General features: G+C 25.2%; 2 protein-coding genes across 4 annotated transcripts in view; one reads left to right on the top strand and one right to left on the bottom strand.

Annotated features, from left to right (window-relative positions):
• Positions 1-1,584: 1,584 nt before the first annotated feature.
• LOC129975023 (zinc finger-containing ubiquitin peptidase 1-like) lies at positions 1,585-15,648 on the bottom strand. Of its 2 annotated transcripts, XM_056087886.1 has the most exons (8): positions 14,538-15,648; positions 12,980-13,039; positions 11,399-11,665; positions 9,073-9,261; positions 7,765-7,924; positions 6,388-6,515; positions 4,451-4,674; positions 1,585-2,677 (listed from the first exon to the last, which is right to left on the bottom strand). In XM_056087886.1, exons 1-8 carry the CDS (start codon positions 15,340-15,342, stop codon positions 2,633-2,635), a joined length of 1,878 nt encoding a protein of 625 aa, XP_055943861.1. In that variant the 5' UTR covers positions 15,343-15,648; the 3' UTR covers positions 1,585-2,632. The 2 variants fall into 2 exon arrangements, with proteins under 2 accessions (XP_055943861.1, XP_055943862.1); XM_056087887.1 differs by lacking the exon at positions 12,980-13,039.
• A 312-nt stretch (positions 15,649-15,960) lies between these two features.
• The window catches only part of LOC129975022 (TGF-beta-activated kinase 1 and MAP3K7-binding protein 2-like), a 60,014-nt gene continuing 53,674 nt past the window's right edge, over positions 15,961-22,300 (top strand). Inside the window, exon 1 of one of the 2 annotated variants that reach the window (XM_056087882.1) lies at positions 15,961-16,155. The gene's annotated coding sequence lies outside the window, so the exon portion shown is untranslated. The remainder of the gene's footprint in view (positions 16,156-22,300) is intronic. The other variant, XM_056087885.1, reaches the window with a different exon arrangement.

Below are 22,300 nucleotides of genomic sequence, written 5' to 3'. Positions count from 1 at the left end.
AGCTCTTTGCATTTTGTAGTTATATTATTTAGTTATATTCAGACAATTTCCTGAGGATGCATTTGGCCTAAAATATGGCAGAAATTTAAAAATTTGGCATGAAGACGATGTACCAAATTTCATTCACCCAGTTCAAAGCATTTGAAGTTATTGTGTTTACATACAAACAGACATAATTTCAAAAAATGCAATTTTTAAACTTGGGGAGGTTTAAATGTAGAGATTCGTATTATCTTTTTTTTTTTAGTGCTTACAATAACTTGTCTTAATATACAAGGAAATCAAAAAAAGTTTTCTGTGAATCTAGCAAATATTGTTTTATAACGGAAATTTTAAAAACAGAAATGCAGTTTATATATGCTTTGAGAGGCCTAAGCTACAAAAACCAGCCAAGTAAAATATAATTATCATGTGAATAGAAACTGAATTAACTTTTTTACATTTTGGTTTAATTTTTCTATACTGTTATGCAATAAACACATTTATCAATATAACGGATTAGTTACTTAAATAAAGTATAATCGCTTGAACTTTTGAAGCTTGACTATGAATATCGTCTATTAAAACATTTGCTTAAATACAAAGCACAGGGATATTGGCAAGCAAAACAGGAAAAAGATATCCATCGGTTGATACATAAAGGCAAATGTCCATTTATAATAGGCGACATCACTATTATGGCCCAAAATAAGTACAACTTTAGACTTTCGAATGTTAAAATCAGTCAAATTCTAGCAGCAATAAATTTTTTTTTTTTTTTTTTTTTTTTGTTTCAGAGAAATTTAGAGCAAAATCTTCATGAAGATTATTACTTAAATAGGCCACACAGAAATTTTGAAAACTTTCATGCTAATTATAGAACATTAGGTTAATTTTGTTTAAAACAGTCAAATTAAGAAGTTTATTTCAAACAAATTTCTACACCATTTAATAATTTGAAGAAAAATAATTTTTAACAAACTATATCCAAACAAGGAAAAACCATTTTTTAAAAAAATAAATAAATAATAATAAAATAATTATGAAATGACCAGAGCAATTCCTTTTTTTATATATTTTCACACATTTTTAACTAAATATGTAATCTCTTTATTTAGTAAATAATTAATATTTCATAAAATTACTTTGAAAAAATGGTAGACTAATATATCTCATACATATTAATTTTTCCCAATTTCTTAATTTAAATTATTATTAATTTTCACATAATTGATCAGAAATATCCATAACACTGTAACTCACTTCAGTAATGGTGGATTTCCTATTAGGTAACAGTCTAGGGCTAAAAGGGAGGGGAATAATTTATATTGTCAAATAAATTTTAAAATATAAACTATGACAGACATAATAAAATTTTACAAATTATAAAAAATTATGATTGTAATGAGTGTTCACATTGAATTATTAAATGAATCAAAATAGAACTAATTATTTACATTATATTGTAATATGAGTTATTCATTTAATGTTCTTGTTTGAAGTTTCTTATATCTTCATAATCTATCATAATAATCTAATTTATAAGTAAAGAATTCAATTTAACATATAAATTTTCACAAATATCTTTACTTTAGCCATGTTATTCTAATGATGTACATATTTAACAAAATAAATAAAAATCTGTCTTCACAAAGTTAAAAAGATTTTTTTTAAAATTAAATTAAAAATTACTAAATTAAATTTAAAATGTGCTGGAACATGAAACTAAATTGATAGTTATTTAAAAAACAGCCCCATAATTATTTCCATTGCCAAGCAGCAAAAGTTGCCACTGAGTCATATGCATGCAGTCCCATCACTTCCTAGTAATTAAATCTAATTTTTTTCAAAATATAATTTATTGAAACTTTGCTAACAAAAGTAAGTGTCTGGAAACAGTATGCAAAGAAATTAAGTTCTATTTTCCTATGTTAAGATGAGCATGATTATAATTCGTTTAAAAATTAAACATTTAGAGTGATTGTAGTTTTTAAAATTTCTCAATAAAAACACAGTCACGTTATTGAAGTTCCCTACATTAAACACTGATATTGGCAAATCACTTTACAAAAAAGAGCATTGAGAGTTAACATATTATTTACAAACTCCATTAATGAGCAGGCACTAGTGGTACATTTTCATCTGAAACTTCTGACACACTACAGCAGGTTTCAGCATTGAAAAGTTAAATATTTGGAATGAGGTAACACTTGTTTTTAATGCTAAAGTATAAGAGCAATTACATCTACACTTTAACTATGGAATGAACACAGAAAATAGAGCTTTAAATCGAAAAATGTTATTGAAAAAAAAGTGTCATAAATAGTAAAATTTCTATGCTAACTTTTCATTTATCTCATTACAATTAGGTCCTATGTCACACAAGAACAACTGACTTAATAATTTATTTTAGCATTGAAAAAAGTTACCTCTGTGCAATGATAGTTTATGAAGCACTTGGGTACATGCATAGTTTCAACTATGAATGATCTAAATAAGTTAAACTTAATAATTTAAGCAACATGAGTGTCTGAAATGCTATAATCTTCTGCCTCCAACGCCAAACTTGTTACTAAAATTGAATAAAACTTCACCCCTCTTGTAATCAGAAGATACCGATGAAACGCACAATGCATACCTTTAGGAACGAGACTTAATTGGATGGAGGTATTCTTTGTGAACGAATAATTTTCATATGCTGTAAAGATACATAAATCATTAACATCATGTAATCAATATACTGAACATTTAAACAAATGAGATCTGTTATACAGGATAGCTAAATTTAATTATTGGGCAAAACTTTTAAAGAGCTCTTGTTTGAGAATGATATATTAAAATACTTTTAGAATTAAGATTAATTTAAGGAAAAACAGTTTCAATTTATCACATGAAATTGGCTTGTTAATTAATGATTAATTAACAGCCATCAATTCATGTGAAACAGCCTTTTGTTATAGTTTAGGATGAGAAACTGAAACATCTAGTTTAAAATTTTACAAGAACATCTACAAACTTACTTTTCAATTTAGACACTGGCACAATAGTTTTTTTTTTTAATAATAAGAATATAATGATTAATTGATAGCTAATGAATTTCTATATCAATGAAAAGTTTTAATTCATGCTTTTGTGGTTTGGAAGTTAATAGAAAAATATCATCTCAAATGAGAATTGATAAAATAGCTCAATATGGAAATTTAAAAATTGGAGAATTTGCTGCCTTATATATTTCCCACAGTCTTAAAATGTTTTAATTTGAGTTTATATAAAAATAAATTTTAAAAATACATGGAAATAACTTATTTTATTTCAACTTAAAGAGATAATAAATAAAAAGCTACTTTTATTTTGTTTAGAGTGAGAAGTAGAAATTGAAATGAGGCCTAGTGAAAAAAAAAAATTATGCAATAATATATAAGTAACTATCTAATCTCATCTTGAAAAGTGCTGGACACTTTTCATGTTCTGGATATTTCATGAAAAACTCTTCCAGATTAGGTATGATGAATTCCAAATGAATTCCTTCTTCTTGATTCAGAGCTATTCAGAATTTTCTATTATTTATTCTGAATTTTTTAGAAAATTGTTAACCAGATATAAATTTATGGGCAATTTATACAACTTAACATTTATATAATTTTATTATTCTATTTTATTAAAACTAACTTCCAATTATGAAAAAATTTTAATTTATCATTAATTTAAATTATTATAGTATATTAATTTATTTTAAATTTTTAAAAGACAAATACATATCAATTAAATGTAAGTGTTTGCAATTATAAATCAAAACTATCATTACAAAATCAATGATAGAAATATGAGAAAATATGCTGACAACCAAATATAAGTGATTACCAGTATAAGATTTATTTGAAATAAGCATTCAACAACAACAAAAAAATGAGTCTCTGATTTAAAGCATCTTCACATCATAATGTTTTAGGTTTGATTTGTCTGCCCTTATTGCTTTTAAAAATTGCCTTTAATTATATAGCAGCAAAAATGCATGCAAAAAAATATATTAATATCATTGCAACATGAACAATTACAAATACAGTAATTAAAACAATGAAAAGTATTATTGTAAAATATACTTTTAATTTTTTCGAATTTATTAAAATCAGAAAAAAAAATTGTTAGGAATAAAATTGTACCAATGAAAAGTTTATAATTCAAACTTTAAAATGGTATAAAAATAGTTTTTCTGCAATAATATGCTCCAAAGTTATTGAAATAATTAAAAAAAATTTAAAAACCCTTTTTTGCCAGTATCTCAAGAAATAATAAAATAATTTGTAGCTCTAGGTTCAAATGTCTTCCTTGAAAAAATTTGCACATAATAATATGCTAGTCTACATATATTATCGAAGTGAAATTTTCATACTTTTCAGATTAATGTTGCATTCTAAAAAAATTTTTTTTTTTAATATTTACTAATAGCTTAGAAAAAAATTGTATATATTACCTGATATTCATCTTCATTTTCTATAATGCCATCAACATAAACTAATTGATACTGCCTAGCTTTTAATGCTGAAAGCGGGCGTCGTATAAGCCTCATAGCATTTGAATTTAATGCAGTGCTACTAAACTGTTCCATTTGTGATTTACTATGACTAGGATCAAATACTAAAAGTTGCAAACTTCCATCTTGTAATTCCTCTAAGCCTATTATCGTTCTACTGTGACCTGTAATATAAAAGATTTCTTATAGTAATTTCCTTTTCTTAATATAATTAGTTATTGCATGGTTATTTCCAAAAATGAAACTTCCGCAATATGATCTCTTAATTCTATAACACCAAATTCCCCCTATCAAAAATTTTTGGGTGCATTACTGAAATCTGGGGGTGAAAAATAATCCCCCCGAGAATTATGGCCAGCCGCCCATATGGAATGAATGATTCCAGATTTTTCCCATTCACAATAATTTACTCTGAGTTTTAGGGCACTGGAATTCTCACATTGTCTAAGCTCATAGAATTAAAGAAAAATATAAACAAAAGATATTTACGCAACACATTTTAATAAATGGAATAACATTGCTTAAAAGCATCTCTTAGAGAAAAATTATTAAATAACTTTTTATACCCCTTTTTCCCTTCTTCATTACATATAAAGCATTTGAAGGAAATAAGCATGTCAGAGACAAAAGAGTTGAGCAATTCTATACAAATTTACAAATACGTTTATGAAATTCAAAAACAAGTTTTGAGCATGAAATAAATAAATAAAAAGGAATATTATGATGAGTGTTAACAAAAAAATTCATAACATTTTTTATTGCATGTTTCAAAAGATCATTTGTATAAATAAAATATATATATATAAAGAACAAGTCAATTGTTGGCTTAGATCAAAAACTTTTTAACTTTTAGTAAATTACATATTAATCATCACCAAAAGATTGATCTTTGCAAAAATTGAACAAAATTTGAAAACACTGAATTTAAATTTTATCTGAATTTAATTTTAAGCCATTAATAGAGTTTTGAAATTGAATAAATTGGAAGACTGTTTGTACAAAGTCAGGTCAGAATTGCAAGAGTGTCACAAATATTCTCAGCCAAGCTTTAGAGTTCATAGAGATTCAGAGGATAGTACAAATCAAAATAAGTAGGACAGAAATTCATGAACTATTATTGATTTGTTTGAGGAAAGTCAAAGTAAATACTACAGATTTTCATATATTTGACATGTATAATTTCCTTTATAGAAGTAAAATATAGATAATTCTATGATTTTCTGCCATTGTTAAAACTAAAATTTAAACAAATAACATCAATTTTTCTTCCACTGAATTCAATTAGATATATGAGTTGTCAAATGACATAACAATAACATTAACAGAGTAACTTTAATACTTTCAAATATGAAATGGCAATATTATTGCAATAAATCTGTCATTCATTATAATTTATTAAACTTCATTATAAATCACAAATGAATATAGAAAAATCCTGCTTTTTGTTTGAAATAAGAACTGGATTCATATTTAAAGAGGAAACAAAATATTTTAAAGAGAAAAAATTGTAAATTATTATTAGAATAGAAAATATGGATACATGGACTTATTTAAAGGATTTAATTTCAATAAATAAAAAGAATAATATATTATTGTTATTTTACAATTCCAAGAATCCAAAATATAAAGAAGGACTATGTTGATGATAATTAATAAAATAAAAATAAGCAAATTATAATAAATTTATAAATTTCTTAGTTTTCTCCACATAAATGGATATAAGTAAATTTGAAATAAAATATTCAGTTAAGAGAGAAAGAGAAATGAGAAAGTAGTTGTAAAGAGTTTTGCAAATTCTTAACATGTAACTCAAATTCGTTTTTCAGAAATTTAAAAGTAATTCAATTACTTAAAGATTATGAAGATAAAATTCATACCATGATGTTGTAAATACACAGGAGGTTTAAATTCTTCATCTTTTGTAAAGTATCCTTTAACCCATTGAAACATTTCTGGATGTGTTCCATTTGGTCCAGTAGGTTGATGGCAGTCAATAAGGCGTGCTCTATTAAGAAATATACATAATTTTACATTAACTTCTAAAAAAAATTTCAGCCCATATTTTTTATTATTAATATTTAATGATATTTTAGTTTTAAGTCTTTTGGCTGTAAAAAATAAATGCTCTATAGCCATTTTGTATAATTTATGTAAGATATCCCAAGAAGAAAAGCATTTAATAATTCAAGAATGAATAACCAATATCAATTTCTCAATTGGAATAACCAAAAATTGAGTACTCAAAATTAAAACAATATTCAAGAAATACTTTTTATCGACCTGTGTAATTATCTTTTTAAAGAATTTTTTTTAATGTTGCAATTTTTTCACTAATTTTAATATGTTTTATAACTGTATGAAGGAATGGTTGTACTTGCTTATTTTCATAGTTCTTGGGTTCATCCCCATCAAATAAATACATCATTAAGATGGTTGCATTATGTAGATCTTGCAAAAAAATAAAGAAGCATCTGAAAGCCAATGAATTATAGGTAACTAAACTGGGCTTTCAAAGTAAAATTTGGTCAGAGAAAGAGAGATTGTAGAAAAAAGAAGACAGGAATGCATATCTCATCTACATTAGGACATTTCAAAGTGACTGGCCCCTGATATCTGAGACAAGACTGGGAAATTAATGACTATAAAGTCTGGAAAGGTTATAGCAAAATCTTATTTTAGTACAATTTTTTTTTTTTTGTATGATAAATTTATAAACCACTGCCCTTTCCTCTAGTTATTTACGATAATTCCATCAAAAATAGTTAAAGTTACAGATATTAGGCTGCAAAAGACATGAATTAAAAAATATTTTTAAAGCATGGATAAACTAAATCATAGTCTTTAAAAGAAATAGTTTGAAATTTCTTTTTTAAATTTCTTTGTTACATTAATTAAACACAATGTCACAAAGAAAACTTCTTAATTATGTTTTCTTTGTAACATAAATTAAACATGTTTTCAACAATCATTGATAAGAATTTCTAGTGTTATTATCTCTATAGCATTTTTTATATAACTGTTTATATGGCACAATAAACAGTTATATATGCAGTTAACTTCACATTAGTCCAGCAATTATTTTTAATGTAAAATAATTAATAAATAAGAAAATAATTAATGAAAAGTGAAGAAATTAAATCCCATATGGCAGTTGATGACCAAAGGCAACTAATATTAAATATATCAAAAAAAATTACAATGTCATTAAAATTACAAGAATTCTAAAGAAATATTTCATAATAGAAAATACTGACCTAATTCGAAAAGATGCCAAAAATGTTACAACTTCTGTAGCACCAATCCACTTTCTAGTATTTATGAGGCGACCACCTAACTGTTCACAACCAGCAGGATCAAATCCTTGCCTCCAGGCATTTTCAATAAGCTCTTGAAGCTTGGATATAGCAAATCTACCTTTATTAAAAGAATAAACTTCAAACATTAATCATTTCAAATTTTCTGCTAATTTGTTAAAACAAATTTTGAAAATCAATACATTTGACATATTAAATAAGAAACATATAATTTTTTTTTCTAGTCATAATTAAGATGTAATCCTTTTACATTACAAGATTTTTTTAACTCAAATTTTGATATTTAAAAATTTTTTGGCATAGCATTTTATAATCTATGTTAATTTGCTAAAACTTTAATAGACTATTTTAAAAAATCTTAAAATGCTTCAACAGCTATCTTGAGGAAGTTTTGGCAATTAACACTGTGTTTGTTTAATTTAAGTGTTAACAAGTTTAAATTAATGTAATTCAAAGCTTCACAATTTGTCAGGTTTAGTCACACAAGAATATAACTTTTTTTTTTCTTGTTTAAATGTGTGAGTTCTTTTTTATGATGTATCAAGAATGATTTACTATGTACAACTTAATAGAACTTAAATTTAGTATTCTTTTTTTGGCAACATATTTATAAACACAAAGAACAAAAAATATAATTCTTTACCCCATTTAAAACATTTTGCTATTAAACAATAATTAGATTAGACAGCTTATATGTACACTTATAGATTAATAATAGTATAATAGAAACTGCTGTATTTGTATCTTACTGACATTAATTTATTAAAAAACAAAAATGAAAATAAGAGAAGCATTTAATTGAAGCATTAAAAGTATGGACTGAATTCATATTTATATACAAAACTCATTTTCAACCACTATTTTTTATATTTATTATTTTTTTTTTCACTTTTACAAAAGGAATTTTTTTAAAAATAATCATGGATTTAATACCATTTGATTTTTTAAAAAAAATTTTAAAATGAAATTGGATTGTACTACATCTGAATGAAATGTAGTGATCACAGGAAATAATTTGTAATTATATATATAATTATAATATAATATTATATTTTTTTAATATAATATTATATTTTTTATATAATATATTTTTAATTAATATATTTTTATATAATATTTATTTTTAATATAATATATTATAATTTTTTAAAAAATTTAAGAATAGATATTTTTAGAAATTTTTTTAAAATAATAGCATTTTTCATATAATACTAAGAAAGAAGAAAAAAAAAGAAATATTACACATACCATTGAAAAGTTTGCTGTTATATTTTGTGTTATGTACTAATGAAGATAACATCATCTGTATATTTCGATAACCACAACCCCAACCTTTATCACCATAAGTAGAGGCATAATGATCCACAGAATTACAAAGCCAGGTATGTTCTACATTTGGGGTAGCCATGCTAAAAGCTCTTATCTTTGGAATGAGACCTAGAAAAATAGTTTATATTAATAATTTTGCTAAATATACTTTATTTTCTTAATTTATGTTTCATTGAGACAAATCTATCTAATAGCCTTTTTATGAGTAGTTTTCTTTCTGAAAATCATTATTAAAATTGGAATTTAGACAAAATCATTTAATAAACAGTACTAAATTTAAAAATTTTTTTAGCAGTAAACAATCTGATTGAAGAAAATTATTTCAATGCCTAAAAACAAAAGAAAATGCTAAAAGAGAATGAACACTAAAAATTTTAATTTTTCATAATTTTACATCAAAGAGAGACATCAGCATCTTTAATAGAAAAAAGTAGGACCAATATTTATCCTATAAATTTTTAGTTCTAAAGAACGTTTAAAACTACAGAGCAAAACAGCATATCTGATTTTAAAAAATGACTGAGTAGTAGTGTGAGTGTGCCATTAATCAGAATTATAGATTATTCTCACAGGTAAAGACAAATTAGTTTAAAAACACAAACAAAGCAAAAAATAGTTTTCAGTACCATCTTATCAAAATATTGTGCAGTAATCAATTCAATTTATAACTTAAAACAATTTACATTTCATAATATTTCGTTTAGAAAGAAAGATAGAATATTAATTAATAATTTTAATACTTCACAGTCAGTATCCAATTCCTACTATTTTTAAGAAAATATCTATGCATATATGTGGGTTGGCTATATCAACATAAAAACTTTATATGTGAAACTTTCTCGGTTGTTTCTGTTGTAACAGTGAAAATAGAAAGAAAAAAAAAAGAACCTTTGAACTTGGACTGAAGAGAATATTTATTTTTCATTGAAATAAGATAATCCCATGTGTATGGTGCTGAAATTGAGCATTGTTTATTTTGTTTAACCCTATATTCCACAGAATTATAATCGTTGCATCATGAAATAGCCAATTTAATTTTATCTGAATCTGAATACTATCTCTACACATAATGGGAGTTCAACTAGGATTTTAAAACTGCTACAGAGAAAAGTAATTTGTCTTCTAATGACTTCTTAATCTTATTTTCAGAAGTAAGTAATTTGAAAAACAATAACTAGCAGTAAGCAATATGAAAAACAGTAAATTAAAAACAACATTTTCTTTAAATTGGTGGCAATGGAAATTGCTTGGATATTTCCTTTTACTTTCTTATATGTCCAAAGATATTTAAATCAAGGATTATATTTATTTTAACATTTAGTATCATATTTTTTTAATGAATTAAAATTTTTGGAAATAAAAAAAATATCTCCTCCACAGAAATGTGCAAAAATAAATGAAGTTTTCAGAACAACAGGAAGCAACATTAAATTCATGTAAAATTCTCTAAATACTGCAAAAACTTTAATCAAACATGGAAAACAAAATTTTGCAGCTTACATGTTTGCATTCTTAAATTAATTCCCTGAAAAACTTTATGCATTAAACTCTGAATTAAAAAGTATAAACAAAAGTGTATAAAAATAAACAACTATTCAAAAGTATGCTAAACTTTATTAAATACAACTTTATGCCAAATTTTGTTTAGTTAGGTTATATTAACATCCCATTTAAATACATTAAGAGGGTTTTTAGAGATGATCTTCATAATTTTGGACACCAATCAGGTGAAGAAGACAACACCTAAACTGGGACTCTAAACTCCAATGCTATACTAATGAGATTTTGGCCCATAACATGAGATTTAGTATGCATCAGACTCGTATGCACAATGGATTTTTAGTGAAATTAGGTTTTGAGCATAGAATTCTTCAGCTTCAAGACTTTACTATTATGCTGAGAATTCTAAGGTTTTTCAACAACAATGGTGAGTACTGTAATATTTAATATACTTATTTGATAGCTGTCAAGATAATAGCAAAGTCTCATCTTATGGCAAGATTTTTGCTTAGCAATAAGAACTGTCAAGTTAATCATAAAAAAATAACATTTTATAACATAGATGCTTTAATAATTAAGTTAATTTTTAATAAAACTTTTGAACTAAAATCTGAATAAAAGAAAAAAAAAGATTCAAATACAGTGGAATTTGGTCATTCAAAGCTGACAAGACCACATTAAAAATTTGAATTAACTATGACCCTTGCATATTAACTAAAATAATTATAAAACAAAAGTTTCTTGCCTTTTGTACAAGAATGTCCATCATCCACTCCATCTCGTTCTGCAATACAAAGCTCTACTTGTCTGTTATAATAATCAGCCACACTCATTTCTCCAGCATACACTGCTCTTTGCATATTAGTAATTGATTGTTCACGAAAGTTGCCTTGATTATCCATTCCATACTGGGCTTGTAATATGCGGAACTCTCGTTGTTCACGTAGTCGTTGCTCTTCCCTTTCTCTTCTCTCCATTTCCAGAGCAAGTAAATGATCAGCATTTCCTTCTTCTATATATATAAAAATTATAATTAAATATTATATAAATTTTTCAATCTAAATTAATAAATAATACTAACAACATAAAAACAAATAATTATATTAAACAGAAAAAATAGAGAAAAACAAAAGAATTTTAATTTGATAAAACAAAAATCTTAGGAAAATAAGTATAGGTTTATATAAATTTTTAATTGAAAGCCAATTTTCAAGGAATATCTTATATTCCTAATACAAACATTCATTTGTGTAGAAAATTTTATTATGCTTTAGTACAAATTTTATATCTCTATCAAGTTTTGCAATCGATATTTGAAATAAATGAATCCAGATGATGATTTTAATTGATGCTTATATTAGGATAGGCTTTATATCATAATCACTTTGAAAATCACCAAACAGCTTATTTTTAAAGTTATGAAAAAATGTTTATTTTAAGGAAACAATCCACTTTTAATATATTTCTTTGTTCAAGCTATGATGAGAGCAATGTAACAAAGTGCTTAAGAAAGAAGAAAGCGAGAAAAAGTACTCTACATTTGTATAACTTTAGAAAAGAATTTGTAGACAAAGTACTTTCGTTCTGTGGGAAAAAATATAGCCTGGACAACTTAAAGTTGCTGTTAAGCCATAAATAGAAATTTACCAAGCTTACGTTTACATGATTACAAATTTATATATATGTATATAGGATTTAAAAAATGACATTTCAATGAAATAATAATGGTACAGTTGACTAACAGTAAATGGATAAATTTACACCACAATAACTAAAAAAAAAAAAAAAAAAAAAATCAAAGAAATTGTCATTTGATATCTCTAAGATTATTAAAACTTCTGTTTTTATATCTTGTAATATATATATAAAGCAGAAACATTCATTTTTAAAATGGGAGATAAAAATAACATATCATTAGAAATGCACACTCTAAATTCTACCTCTAAAAATATTAACCAATGACGAATTTGAAAAATTAATTTAAACAAAAAAAATTATTAATAATAAATATATCCAAAAAAATCCCTTAATTACTTAATTTCATTATTTAAATGTATATCTTTTCAGCTTAAATAGGAGATATGCCATGGGTGGGTGGGGAGAATCAGTACCATTAGTGCAAAGCTTAGAAAGAGCAGTGCTACAGAAGCAAAAGACAAACGCATTTGTTCGATGTTTTTTTTATAAAACCAAATAAACTCATTAGTCAACATAAAATATGTGCAAGGTACCTTTTACTTGCCAATCTCTCCTTCATAATTTTTTTAACTCTGAAATTGAAATTAAAAACACTAAAAAATAACCGAGTAACAAATATTATGATTACCTTTTGCACCAGATTTCAACAAAAATTTTTCTAAGGCAGGACTAGTTTGTAGCATAGTGGCTGAAATACAATTTTCAAATATTATACTTATATTGACATATGTATGTACAATAAATTACTTAGCTTAGATCAGTGTTTCTCAACTCCCTTTTTTACGAGTATCCCTTGGCCTGTCATCACTGCTCCAAGTACCTCAACTATATTATGCATAATTACTAAAACCTACATACAGGCATAGTAATAGTACTATAATATAGATATTTTTACTAGTTAGGCAAAAATAGTATATACTGGTATATTCTATATTTATACTGGTAATAGTATATTAAATCATATACATATATTTAATTTGAACCTTGAACTCAATTTGAATATGGTTTATTGAAATATGCTTATTATTATCAAATAACGTGGTAATCCAATACCTTTGATAAAATATATACTAAACTGAATTTAAGACATTCAGATGGAACTAAATTATTTTGGATTTAATTTAATTAATTAGATTTTTCATTATGAAATATAATTTTGATGGGAAATGCCAATTGTTATCAATAATTTCAAATCTTGTTTTTTATGTTCTATATATCTATCAATATCAACTATTTGAGGTTCCCCTCACTTACCCTACAAAACTTTTAAACAGACCCTGGATATATGCATACCCCGGTTGAGAAACACTGGCTTACATAATGCACACAAAAAGGCATAATATATAAAGCACACACAAAAAAAAAATGAAAATTACAAAAAAAAAAAATTTTTAACACAACAGCATACAGATTAAGAGCAAGCCAAAAATGTTTCGCAGTTGCTAATCTCAGAAGAAGCAACAAAGATAAAATATTTGTGCATATGAGTTGTTTCATAAAGCAAGTAAGATGAAAAAGGGAGAAAATAATGCTATGCCCCAAATACCATTAGTATATACAAAACCATTAATGAGGACCGTATGAGAGAGTAAGAGAATCATAGCATGATTCAGGTGCAACTTAAAATTGCAATACCTTCGTTTTAATAAAAATAAAAGGGATAGAGACATCATATACAAGATATTCACAAAATTAATTATAGTATATTGATATATAAAGCAATAAATAAATACATTAATGAAAAAAACTGCATTATAATATCAATTTAAAAATTTTACAAATTAATATTATTAAGAATCTTTTAATAGTTACAGTATGGTTAATAAATCCTAAAATAATAATAATCAAGGATGTTTATTAACAAATACAAATTAAAAGAAGACTACGTCCACTATAATTGAAAATGAATCGTATGTTTTATGAAGCAATATATCTTTGGTGAAGAAGTCGTTTATAATCCAAATGGAAAGTATTTTGAGTCATATACAGCCCAATTATCAAATATAGCAAAAATTATAAAAGAAAATTAATCCTACATCTGCATGAAGACAAAAAAAAAAAAAAAAATGTTACACACATTTCTACAATTATATAAAAAATGATTTTGAATGCATAATGAGCATATTTTTATTTTCCTTTCTTCAATAGCCATAAAAAATTCTTCATTACAAATATTACTTACTCACCATCAGTAACAAGAGGAGTTAAACCATAAGGTGTCTTTGGAGAACATAGGAGTCCATTAGATGATTTAGGACTGAAATGCTCCTCTATATGCGATTCTAATTCTAAGCTACAAACAAAATTAGAGCATCCACATACAGGACAGCAATCATTGCAATTTTCATCTCCTGGAGTAGCTTGGGTTGATTTGATTGGGCTAAGTACATCACTATGATCTACATTTACATGCAACTCTACATCTCGGCTGGAATCAAAATTTCTATCACACAAAGGGCAAAGGAAAGGGCTTGAGCCACCATCACTATTTAGGATTTCTGGAAATGATGGGCTGGTCAGATCAAAATGCTGTCGGTTAACATGTTCTTGAAGTTTAGTAGGTGATTTGTTAGAATAATCACAGAGAGGACAAACAGATTGATCATTTCCTCGAGGACTAAGTAATACTTTTTTCAGACGGCCAGGATTCAAATTAAGTGAAAGATTAGCTCTTTGAGGTGAACCTTCTGAAGCTGTCGCAAAATTGGTGTCAGGCAAACCATTACTTGAAAAGGAAACATCATCCATTGAATCACTAGAGGAAACAGTAAATTGAACATTATCCTCAGTGGGAGTTAAGAAATCCAAATGGACAGAATTAACGTGATAGATCATTTCATCGGCCGATATATCACCCAAATCACAAAAAGGACATGAAATAGCTCCTTCAATGTGAGCCACCAATGTGTGTGATCGCATCTCTACTTCAGAAAGTTCTACTTCACCGCAAATGTCACAAGAGTAAGTTTGATCTGGATGTTTCGCTGCCATTATTAAGAGAATATCCTTCAAAGAAGTAAATGCATTTTTCTTATTTAAAATCTTAAATAACGCTCAACTAGAAAGGTTAAATAACATGACTTCTAGCAACGTAAGTCCTGTGGTATCTGAACTGCAAATATTTCATATCCAATGTTTGAAATCTCAAAATTTCTTCGTTGATTTAAAATATATGTAATAATCAAACAAAATACTCTAAAAAAAGAATGATGATCACGCTAATTCACATGGATATTTCCTTCTGCGCCAACTTGTCAATAGAAAAGGTGTAACGACCTGCTAATGTTTGGAATTACAGCACCGGCTCCATACAGATATAGTGAAGAAATTAATAAACTTTAACCGCACGCCCTTTAAGGTTCAGAACTAGTAACTCAGCTTAGAATAGCAGACGATTAGTTCCAGTTTTGTTTTAGATATTTTAAAGATTTAAATATTCAATAATACATTAATAATACAAATTAAATTGATAAATGAGATATTAAATAAAATATACGAAGTTTCTGAATAATTTAAGAATTTTATTTTAAGATCTTCAGTTACCTTCTATTAAATTTATTTTATTAAACTTCTGTAACTGTGACGATGTAGATGAAAATATGTCTTTTTAATATTTTTATTATTGTAATGTCTGCTAACGTCGATCTGAAGGTGATGTGTACTGCTGATTTCCCCTATGAATAAACAAAAATTATTGGGCTACAAAGAATGCTTCTTTCTAATAACAGCAGCGGAATTCTAGAAAATTAACCTCTATCTTATTGGATTTTTAAAAAATGATATTTGAAGCTTATGAAGTCAGAAGTAAGTATTCTTAAAATATTTTACATTTGATTTGACTTTTTTTTCCCTTGCACTTAATATTTTAACAGTGTTTAAAAACCATTTCCAATGGACTATACTCATATTATATATGATGTCACATGACGGTGCTGAAATGAACGATTTGTCATGGAGGAAGAAATTAATGAAAATTTTGTCGACGGTATAAATTGCTAGTATTGTTTGTTAGAAATATGTGATATTAATTAGAGTTTAATTCCATTTTTTAAAACGTATCGCCGGAATATGTAAATTAATATTGTACTTTCATCCATCAAGGTCAGTTCATCTGCCATATGATTCTTTTTTTATGTATATAATTAAAAAACATTTCATCTTCCTTTATTTTTTTATATTCCGTGCATTTTCTATTTTATGCTCTTTTAAAATCTCTACAAAATGCATCGATTCATGCAATAATAACAGTAATATCCTTCTAATCAGTTATTTATTTTTTATATATATTATACCAATCATTACTAATGTTCTCAGAAAAGGAAAGATATTGTTTTTTTTTTTGTCTCTGAAATGATTCATTCATGCTTCGTTTTAAAGAATGGGTAGGTGTGATTTTGTCTATAGAAATATGAATTATTAAAAAAATTAAATTGTAATCTATACATTTCTAATAATTTGTTTTTTAATTATTGGAATTTTTTTTATTGGGTTCATTTTAGTTTTCAAAATGGTTTGAGAAAAAAATATGAGCTGCATGTTTAACATAAATGATTTTATATTATTTAAGCTATAGAATGATTTTTTTGATTATAATAATTAAATATATTTTTAACAATAATATGTCTATATGTTTTGCAAAAGCAAAATTTTAATGCTTGTGTGTCAAATAATTAATAAAAATTCATGATTATGGAATAAACAACTTATTTACATATATAATTGAATTTTTTAAAACCTAAAGTTAAATTTTAAGTAAAATTGTTACATTTACTTTTGTTAATAATTTATTGATAAATAATAAAATATTTACTATTCTATATATTTTTGATAACTGGAGCTTGTTTTCTCACTTGGAGATGCAAAAAACAATGTTAACTGAAACAGAATTTTATCATAAAAAAGTTTTTTTTCTTTTAAATAAGTCAAGAAGGAATATTTTTTTTAAAATTTCCATTCTTGGATTTTTTATAATCTATCTATATTTATTCTTTTGAGAAAAAAAGTTGTTTAGTTTTATATTCTTATATAATGAATAAATAGAGTTTTTGTTTTTTATTAATTAGAGGATACATTTATTGTAAATTCAAGGTAATTAAAAATAATTTGGTGTCTATGGCTCAGAATTTCTTATATTAATTAAAATATTGTTCATAGCTTTAACATGTTATGCATAAATGGTTTTAGGTGTTCTTTGTGCTGATATTTAAAATCGTTAGATAATGTAGTGAATTCTGAACATTTAGATACTTATAAAATTGATACAAAAAATTTATTATGATTTAAACCTATATATGATTTTAAATTATTTCTAAGAAGTTCTTTCCGTCTTATGCATATTTCTAACTAAATGAAGTGCCTATTTGAATATTTTTCTATTTAAATAAGCATATTCTCTATTTCATTTAGATGAGAAATTATTGATAAATTTTGTCTGTAGCCCTTGTATATATACCATTTTAGTTCTAAAAATATTCTTTATGCTTAAATCAGTATTTTTTGTTGTTGTTGATGATGATGATCCAGTGATTATCAAATAAATTTAAAGGTGATTAAAAGAATTCTTTGTTAGATAGACATAATATTAGATTATTCTTGATATTGCACTTTGACAAAATACTCGTATAATCATTATAATTATTTATGTAATGAATTTGATACTTACAAAAGGGGGAAAAAGTTTAGAAAAATGTGCTACATTTTATCTTCAATTCTATGTTCTTATGTATAATTTTCATTACAATATATAAAAGGCTTTCAAACTAAATTTAATATGGCAGAAATTTCAATCTGTATGAAATTTTAATTGTTTTGATTCAATTTCAATAATTTTATGAGTTCCTAAAATCTAATATAGTTAGAACAGTTTAAAAAATATTTGCTGCTTCACTTCTCCAGCTTCTATTAAAATGTTTGTTCCAGACAAAAGTCTGTTAAATGCCATTTTAACATTGCCAATAGGAATTGTTATGCAACTGGCCAAAAATTACATGGGAAATTTTTTTATAAAATATATGGCTGTGAAAATAATGCATGGATTCAACAAAGTGTATGTAAACACTATCAGTACTTATGGGCTCAACAATTCAATATCTATAAGATAATGGATTAATTATATTCAAATATAAATCCTAAATATGAGTTTATTAATTACTATTGTGGAAACTGTATTTTAAAAAATTCCATATTCTTCTTAATTTATGAATAAGTAAATAAATTTTTGGATATGTAATTTCTATTTAAAAAAAATGTAAATATTTTGTTTTTTCAAAAGTTTTTTTTTTTTTTTTTGTCATAAATTCATCATCAAAGTACTGTTTGCTAAGGAGTTATTTTTAAAAATGTACCATTCTTTATTTATGTATGTTGGTTGTAAATTGAGTTGTATGTGGGCAAACAAATGTTTTTCAATCAGTTGCCTGTATTGTTCAATGAGAATTTTGTTTAATGAGAAATGTTACATGTTATAATTTTCATCTGTTTAGGAATAACTGACTTCTGTTTTCAATAGCAAATTAAGAATTTTATTAATTTGTTTATTCAGTGTTCATTAAATTTAGCAAATATTAGAAGTAAATGAATGTTGCATTATTGTTAAGCATTGGTGTATATTTTGAGTAACTCGTTTATCATCTAAAATTCAGCTTATAACAGATCAGATTCTTTTTTTTTTCTATAAAAAAACTAGTATGTTCATTTCAGTTTCTTCACAGTGGTCATTTCTGCTATTTTATCTTCTCTTAAATTACTGAGTTTTTCAGCAATTATCATCATACTTATTTGAATTTTACCAATACGTGCATATGACTGACAACAAACTCAGTTAATAAAACCTTGCAATATGGGTGTTAAGGGAAATAAAATGAAAAATTAGGAATCTATCAGACAAGACTTTCATTTTGATTTTCTGTATCCATTAATTCAAAGTGACAGAAAGAGTTTATTCATTTTTATTCTCTAAACTAAATGTTGTAAAATGTTTTTCAGCTGGAAGAATGAAAGAAATTAAAAGACCAGCTTTTTTATAGGCTATCAAATATTTATATTTATTGCTAGCATATCTAAGAAAGTTCTTTTAAAAAACATATAATCATGTTGTTATATGTTAAATGAAAGAAATTGGATTACATGCATAAAAATAGTCATAATTTAATCCACAATCTATATGAAAAGAAAGAAGGGTGTATAAAATTGTTTTGGAAAATTGCTATTTTGATAAAGAATACTCTACAAAGAAATTACATTATTATTACTATTAATAAAATTCTATTAATATAAGATTATGTTTTTGCATTATAAGTTAAAAAGATGTTTTAGTACAAAAATTTGATAAAGTTTTTTTTTTAATTGTGATTGCTTCATTTATATTTTAAGGAGGAGATGAGAATTAGGTTAGGCTTTTGTATAGCATGCACTTTCCTCTATGGTTTGAGGTGATATCTGTGTTCGTTTATATATTTTGTTATGAATATTTAGTCATTGATAATTTCAACTTTTATTGACCTTTGAATAGTACTTATTACAATCTTAATTTAAACTTTCATTTCAAAATTTTTCAAATAATTCTTGAAATTGATAGTTGATAGAAAATATATTTCTTGGTATCTTAGAAATTTCATTTTTGATTCATTGAAATATTTTCTTTTTGCTGTTGCTTTTAGATTGTCAAAAACAAAGTAGTTTTTTTTTTTTTTTTAACATGTTAGAAACATTTTCATTTCAATTAAATAACAACTTTCCTTTTTACTTCTATGTGCTCATAAAATCTATGCAGGCATTTTTCAGTCAAGAAATATGTTTGAACTCGAATTTTAAGTATTACATTTAGACTTCTACAAAAATTATAAACCTTTACAAAATTTACATAATCTGATTTAACTCTTTCAAGTACAAAAGCTTTCTTTAAAATCAGACTATAAATACAGGGCATCTTGTAATTTTTTATGAAGATGTTAAAAAATAAATAAATAAATGAAAATTCCTATTCAAATTTTTAAAAGTTGAAATATATTATACTGATATCATTCTGATATTATACTGTATCATTCAGTTGGAAGACAAAAATAGATTTCTTTTGTTTGGAGAAATAAGGAAAAAAATATCTCACCTTTTCTGCAGCATTTTCATTGTTTAATTTCAGGAAGATTGAAGCTATGAAGTGAGAAGAAAATGTAAATGATGTTAGTTTTTAAATATAATGTTATATGCTTAAGGTAAAAAACATTGGCTAATTTTAATTTTCTTTCTATTTTTAAAATCTGAAGGAATTGTTAGGAAGTGAAAATTTCAATCTGCTAAAATACTGTCACCATTTCCTCTTCTTTTAAGCTACATGGTTTACCTATGAACTCAGCTTATATTTATGTCCGTTAGTGGATTTTGAGCTAGGTTAGATTATGTTAGATTTTCATCTAGGTCTCCAAGTAAGCTTAGTTGCCAAATTTACAAATTCCCTGCCCCCCCCCCCCTCCTAAAAATCTAAATTCTTTGATTATTTGAATATAATATTAAAATTTTGTCAAGTATAGTTCAAGTTCCTATCCATTTCATTACATTCACATAATTATTTCAAGGTTTATGAACAGCTTGCTTCTGCTATATTTTGTGCAAATGTAGGTGCTGTACATTTATGAACCTTAATAAATTAATAAAAATATATGCAATAACACAAAATTACTAAAATAAAAATTTTTAACTTAAATTAAAAAAGCTATCTTGATTCAAGTTAAAAATATGTGGGAAAAAAAGTATTTGATTAGTTAATTAAAAGAGGAACCTAGGTCCCTGAATCTGCTACTATTTTTGTTTTTCCTATAAGATACTCATCCTTAGTTTTAAAGTAAAGGATTAAAGAATTTTGAATTTCTAAGAAGCATGCCTGAAAAAAACTGTTTAGAAATGTTCTTGGTCTCTTGTGATGATAACTATAACAGTTGGCAACCTGTTTATAAAAAAATTGATTTATTGTTTGCTTGTTTTACTTTAGTTTTGTTGTATCTGCACTTTTGTATCTTAATTATAGGAAAGTACAATTTGGGTATTTAATATAATTTTTATGGACCACACTTGCACAACATATAAAATTCTGATTACCACATATGTTATTCATTTCTCAAACAGTTTTAATTCAAGGGATTTTTATCACTGGTGCATGCAGTGATTCATTTGGGTACTTTGTGGAATTAGGCTGTGTGCATTATGAGACCTTTTTCTTTTAATAAGATGTTCTCACATGATATGATTTCTTACACGTAATGATTTATTTTAAATTAATATATATTTTTTTATAATTTCATTGGTTTTCTAAATATGCATCTGCATCAATTTATTTTGACTAAACTGCCCAACATCTCAAATATCATCATACAAAATATCATTGAAGCATAGGTTCCGCATTTATAAATATTCTAATAACTAAATGAACATAATGAAATACATAAAAATATGATTAGTTATACTTAATAAAGTGTTCATATTATTCTAATATTTTATTATTCACAGAATTAATATTTTTTTACAATATAATTTATAAAAATATAAATATTATAATTTATTATATATTTTTATAGTTATAGAAAAATAATAAAATATTATTTAAACGATTTTCACAAATTTCGATCCCCCTACTTATGTGGAATTTCGCTTTTGGGTGCATTGACAGTAGTGTCCCCGACATCGGTCAATGAGGTGTATCCTTTGAACTTCGTGTCTATCTGCTTGATACTTAGATCAGAAAATATTAATGCTATTATTTAAATTGTAATATTTTTCTTTATTAGAAATAAATGCTAAGTTATTATAAGAAAAAATCTCTATATGGAAAATAATGCGTTCTCTATTTAATCTTTTGAAATATTCGAACTGCAAAAGCACTGTATCCATTCTTTCTCTTTCTTTTCAAGATAGTTTTAGTTTAATTAGTATGAAGATAATAATTAAAAAGTTTCTATGA

The sequence above is a fragment of the Argiope bruennichi genome, chromosome 7 (assembly GCF_947563725.1).
Source record: "Argiope bruennichi chromosome 7, qqArgBrue1.1, whole genome shotgun sequence".
NCBI classification, from domain to species: domain Eukaryota; kingdom Metazoa; phylum Arthropoda; class Arachnida; order Araneae; family Araneidae; genus Argiope; species Argiope bruennichi.
Note: the sequence above shows the minus strand (reverse complement) of the source record. Positions and strands in the feature narration are given on the sequence as shown.

Excerpts from the sequence above, each read along its gene's own strand:
- LOC129975023 (XM_056087886.1), bottom strand. The coding sequence starts at position 15,342 with ATGGCAGCGAAACATCCAGATCAAACTTACTCTTGTGACATTTGCGGT. Across the intron at positions 6,516-7,764 it reads TTGGCATCTTTTCGAATTAG|AGCACGCCTTATTGACTGCC; the intron begins GTCAGTATTTTC and ends ATTTCTTAATAG. Across the intron at positions 2,678-4,450 it reads AAAATGAAGATGAATATCAG|CATATGAAAATTATTCGTTC; the intron begins GTAATATATACA and ends GTATCTTTACAG.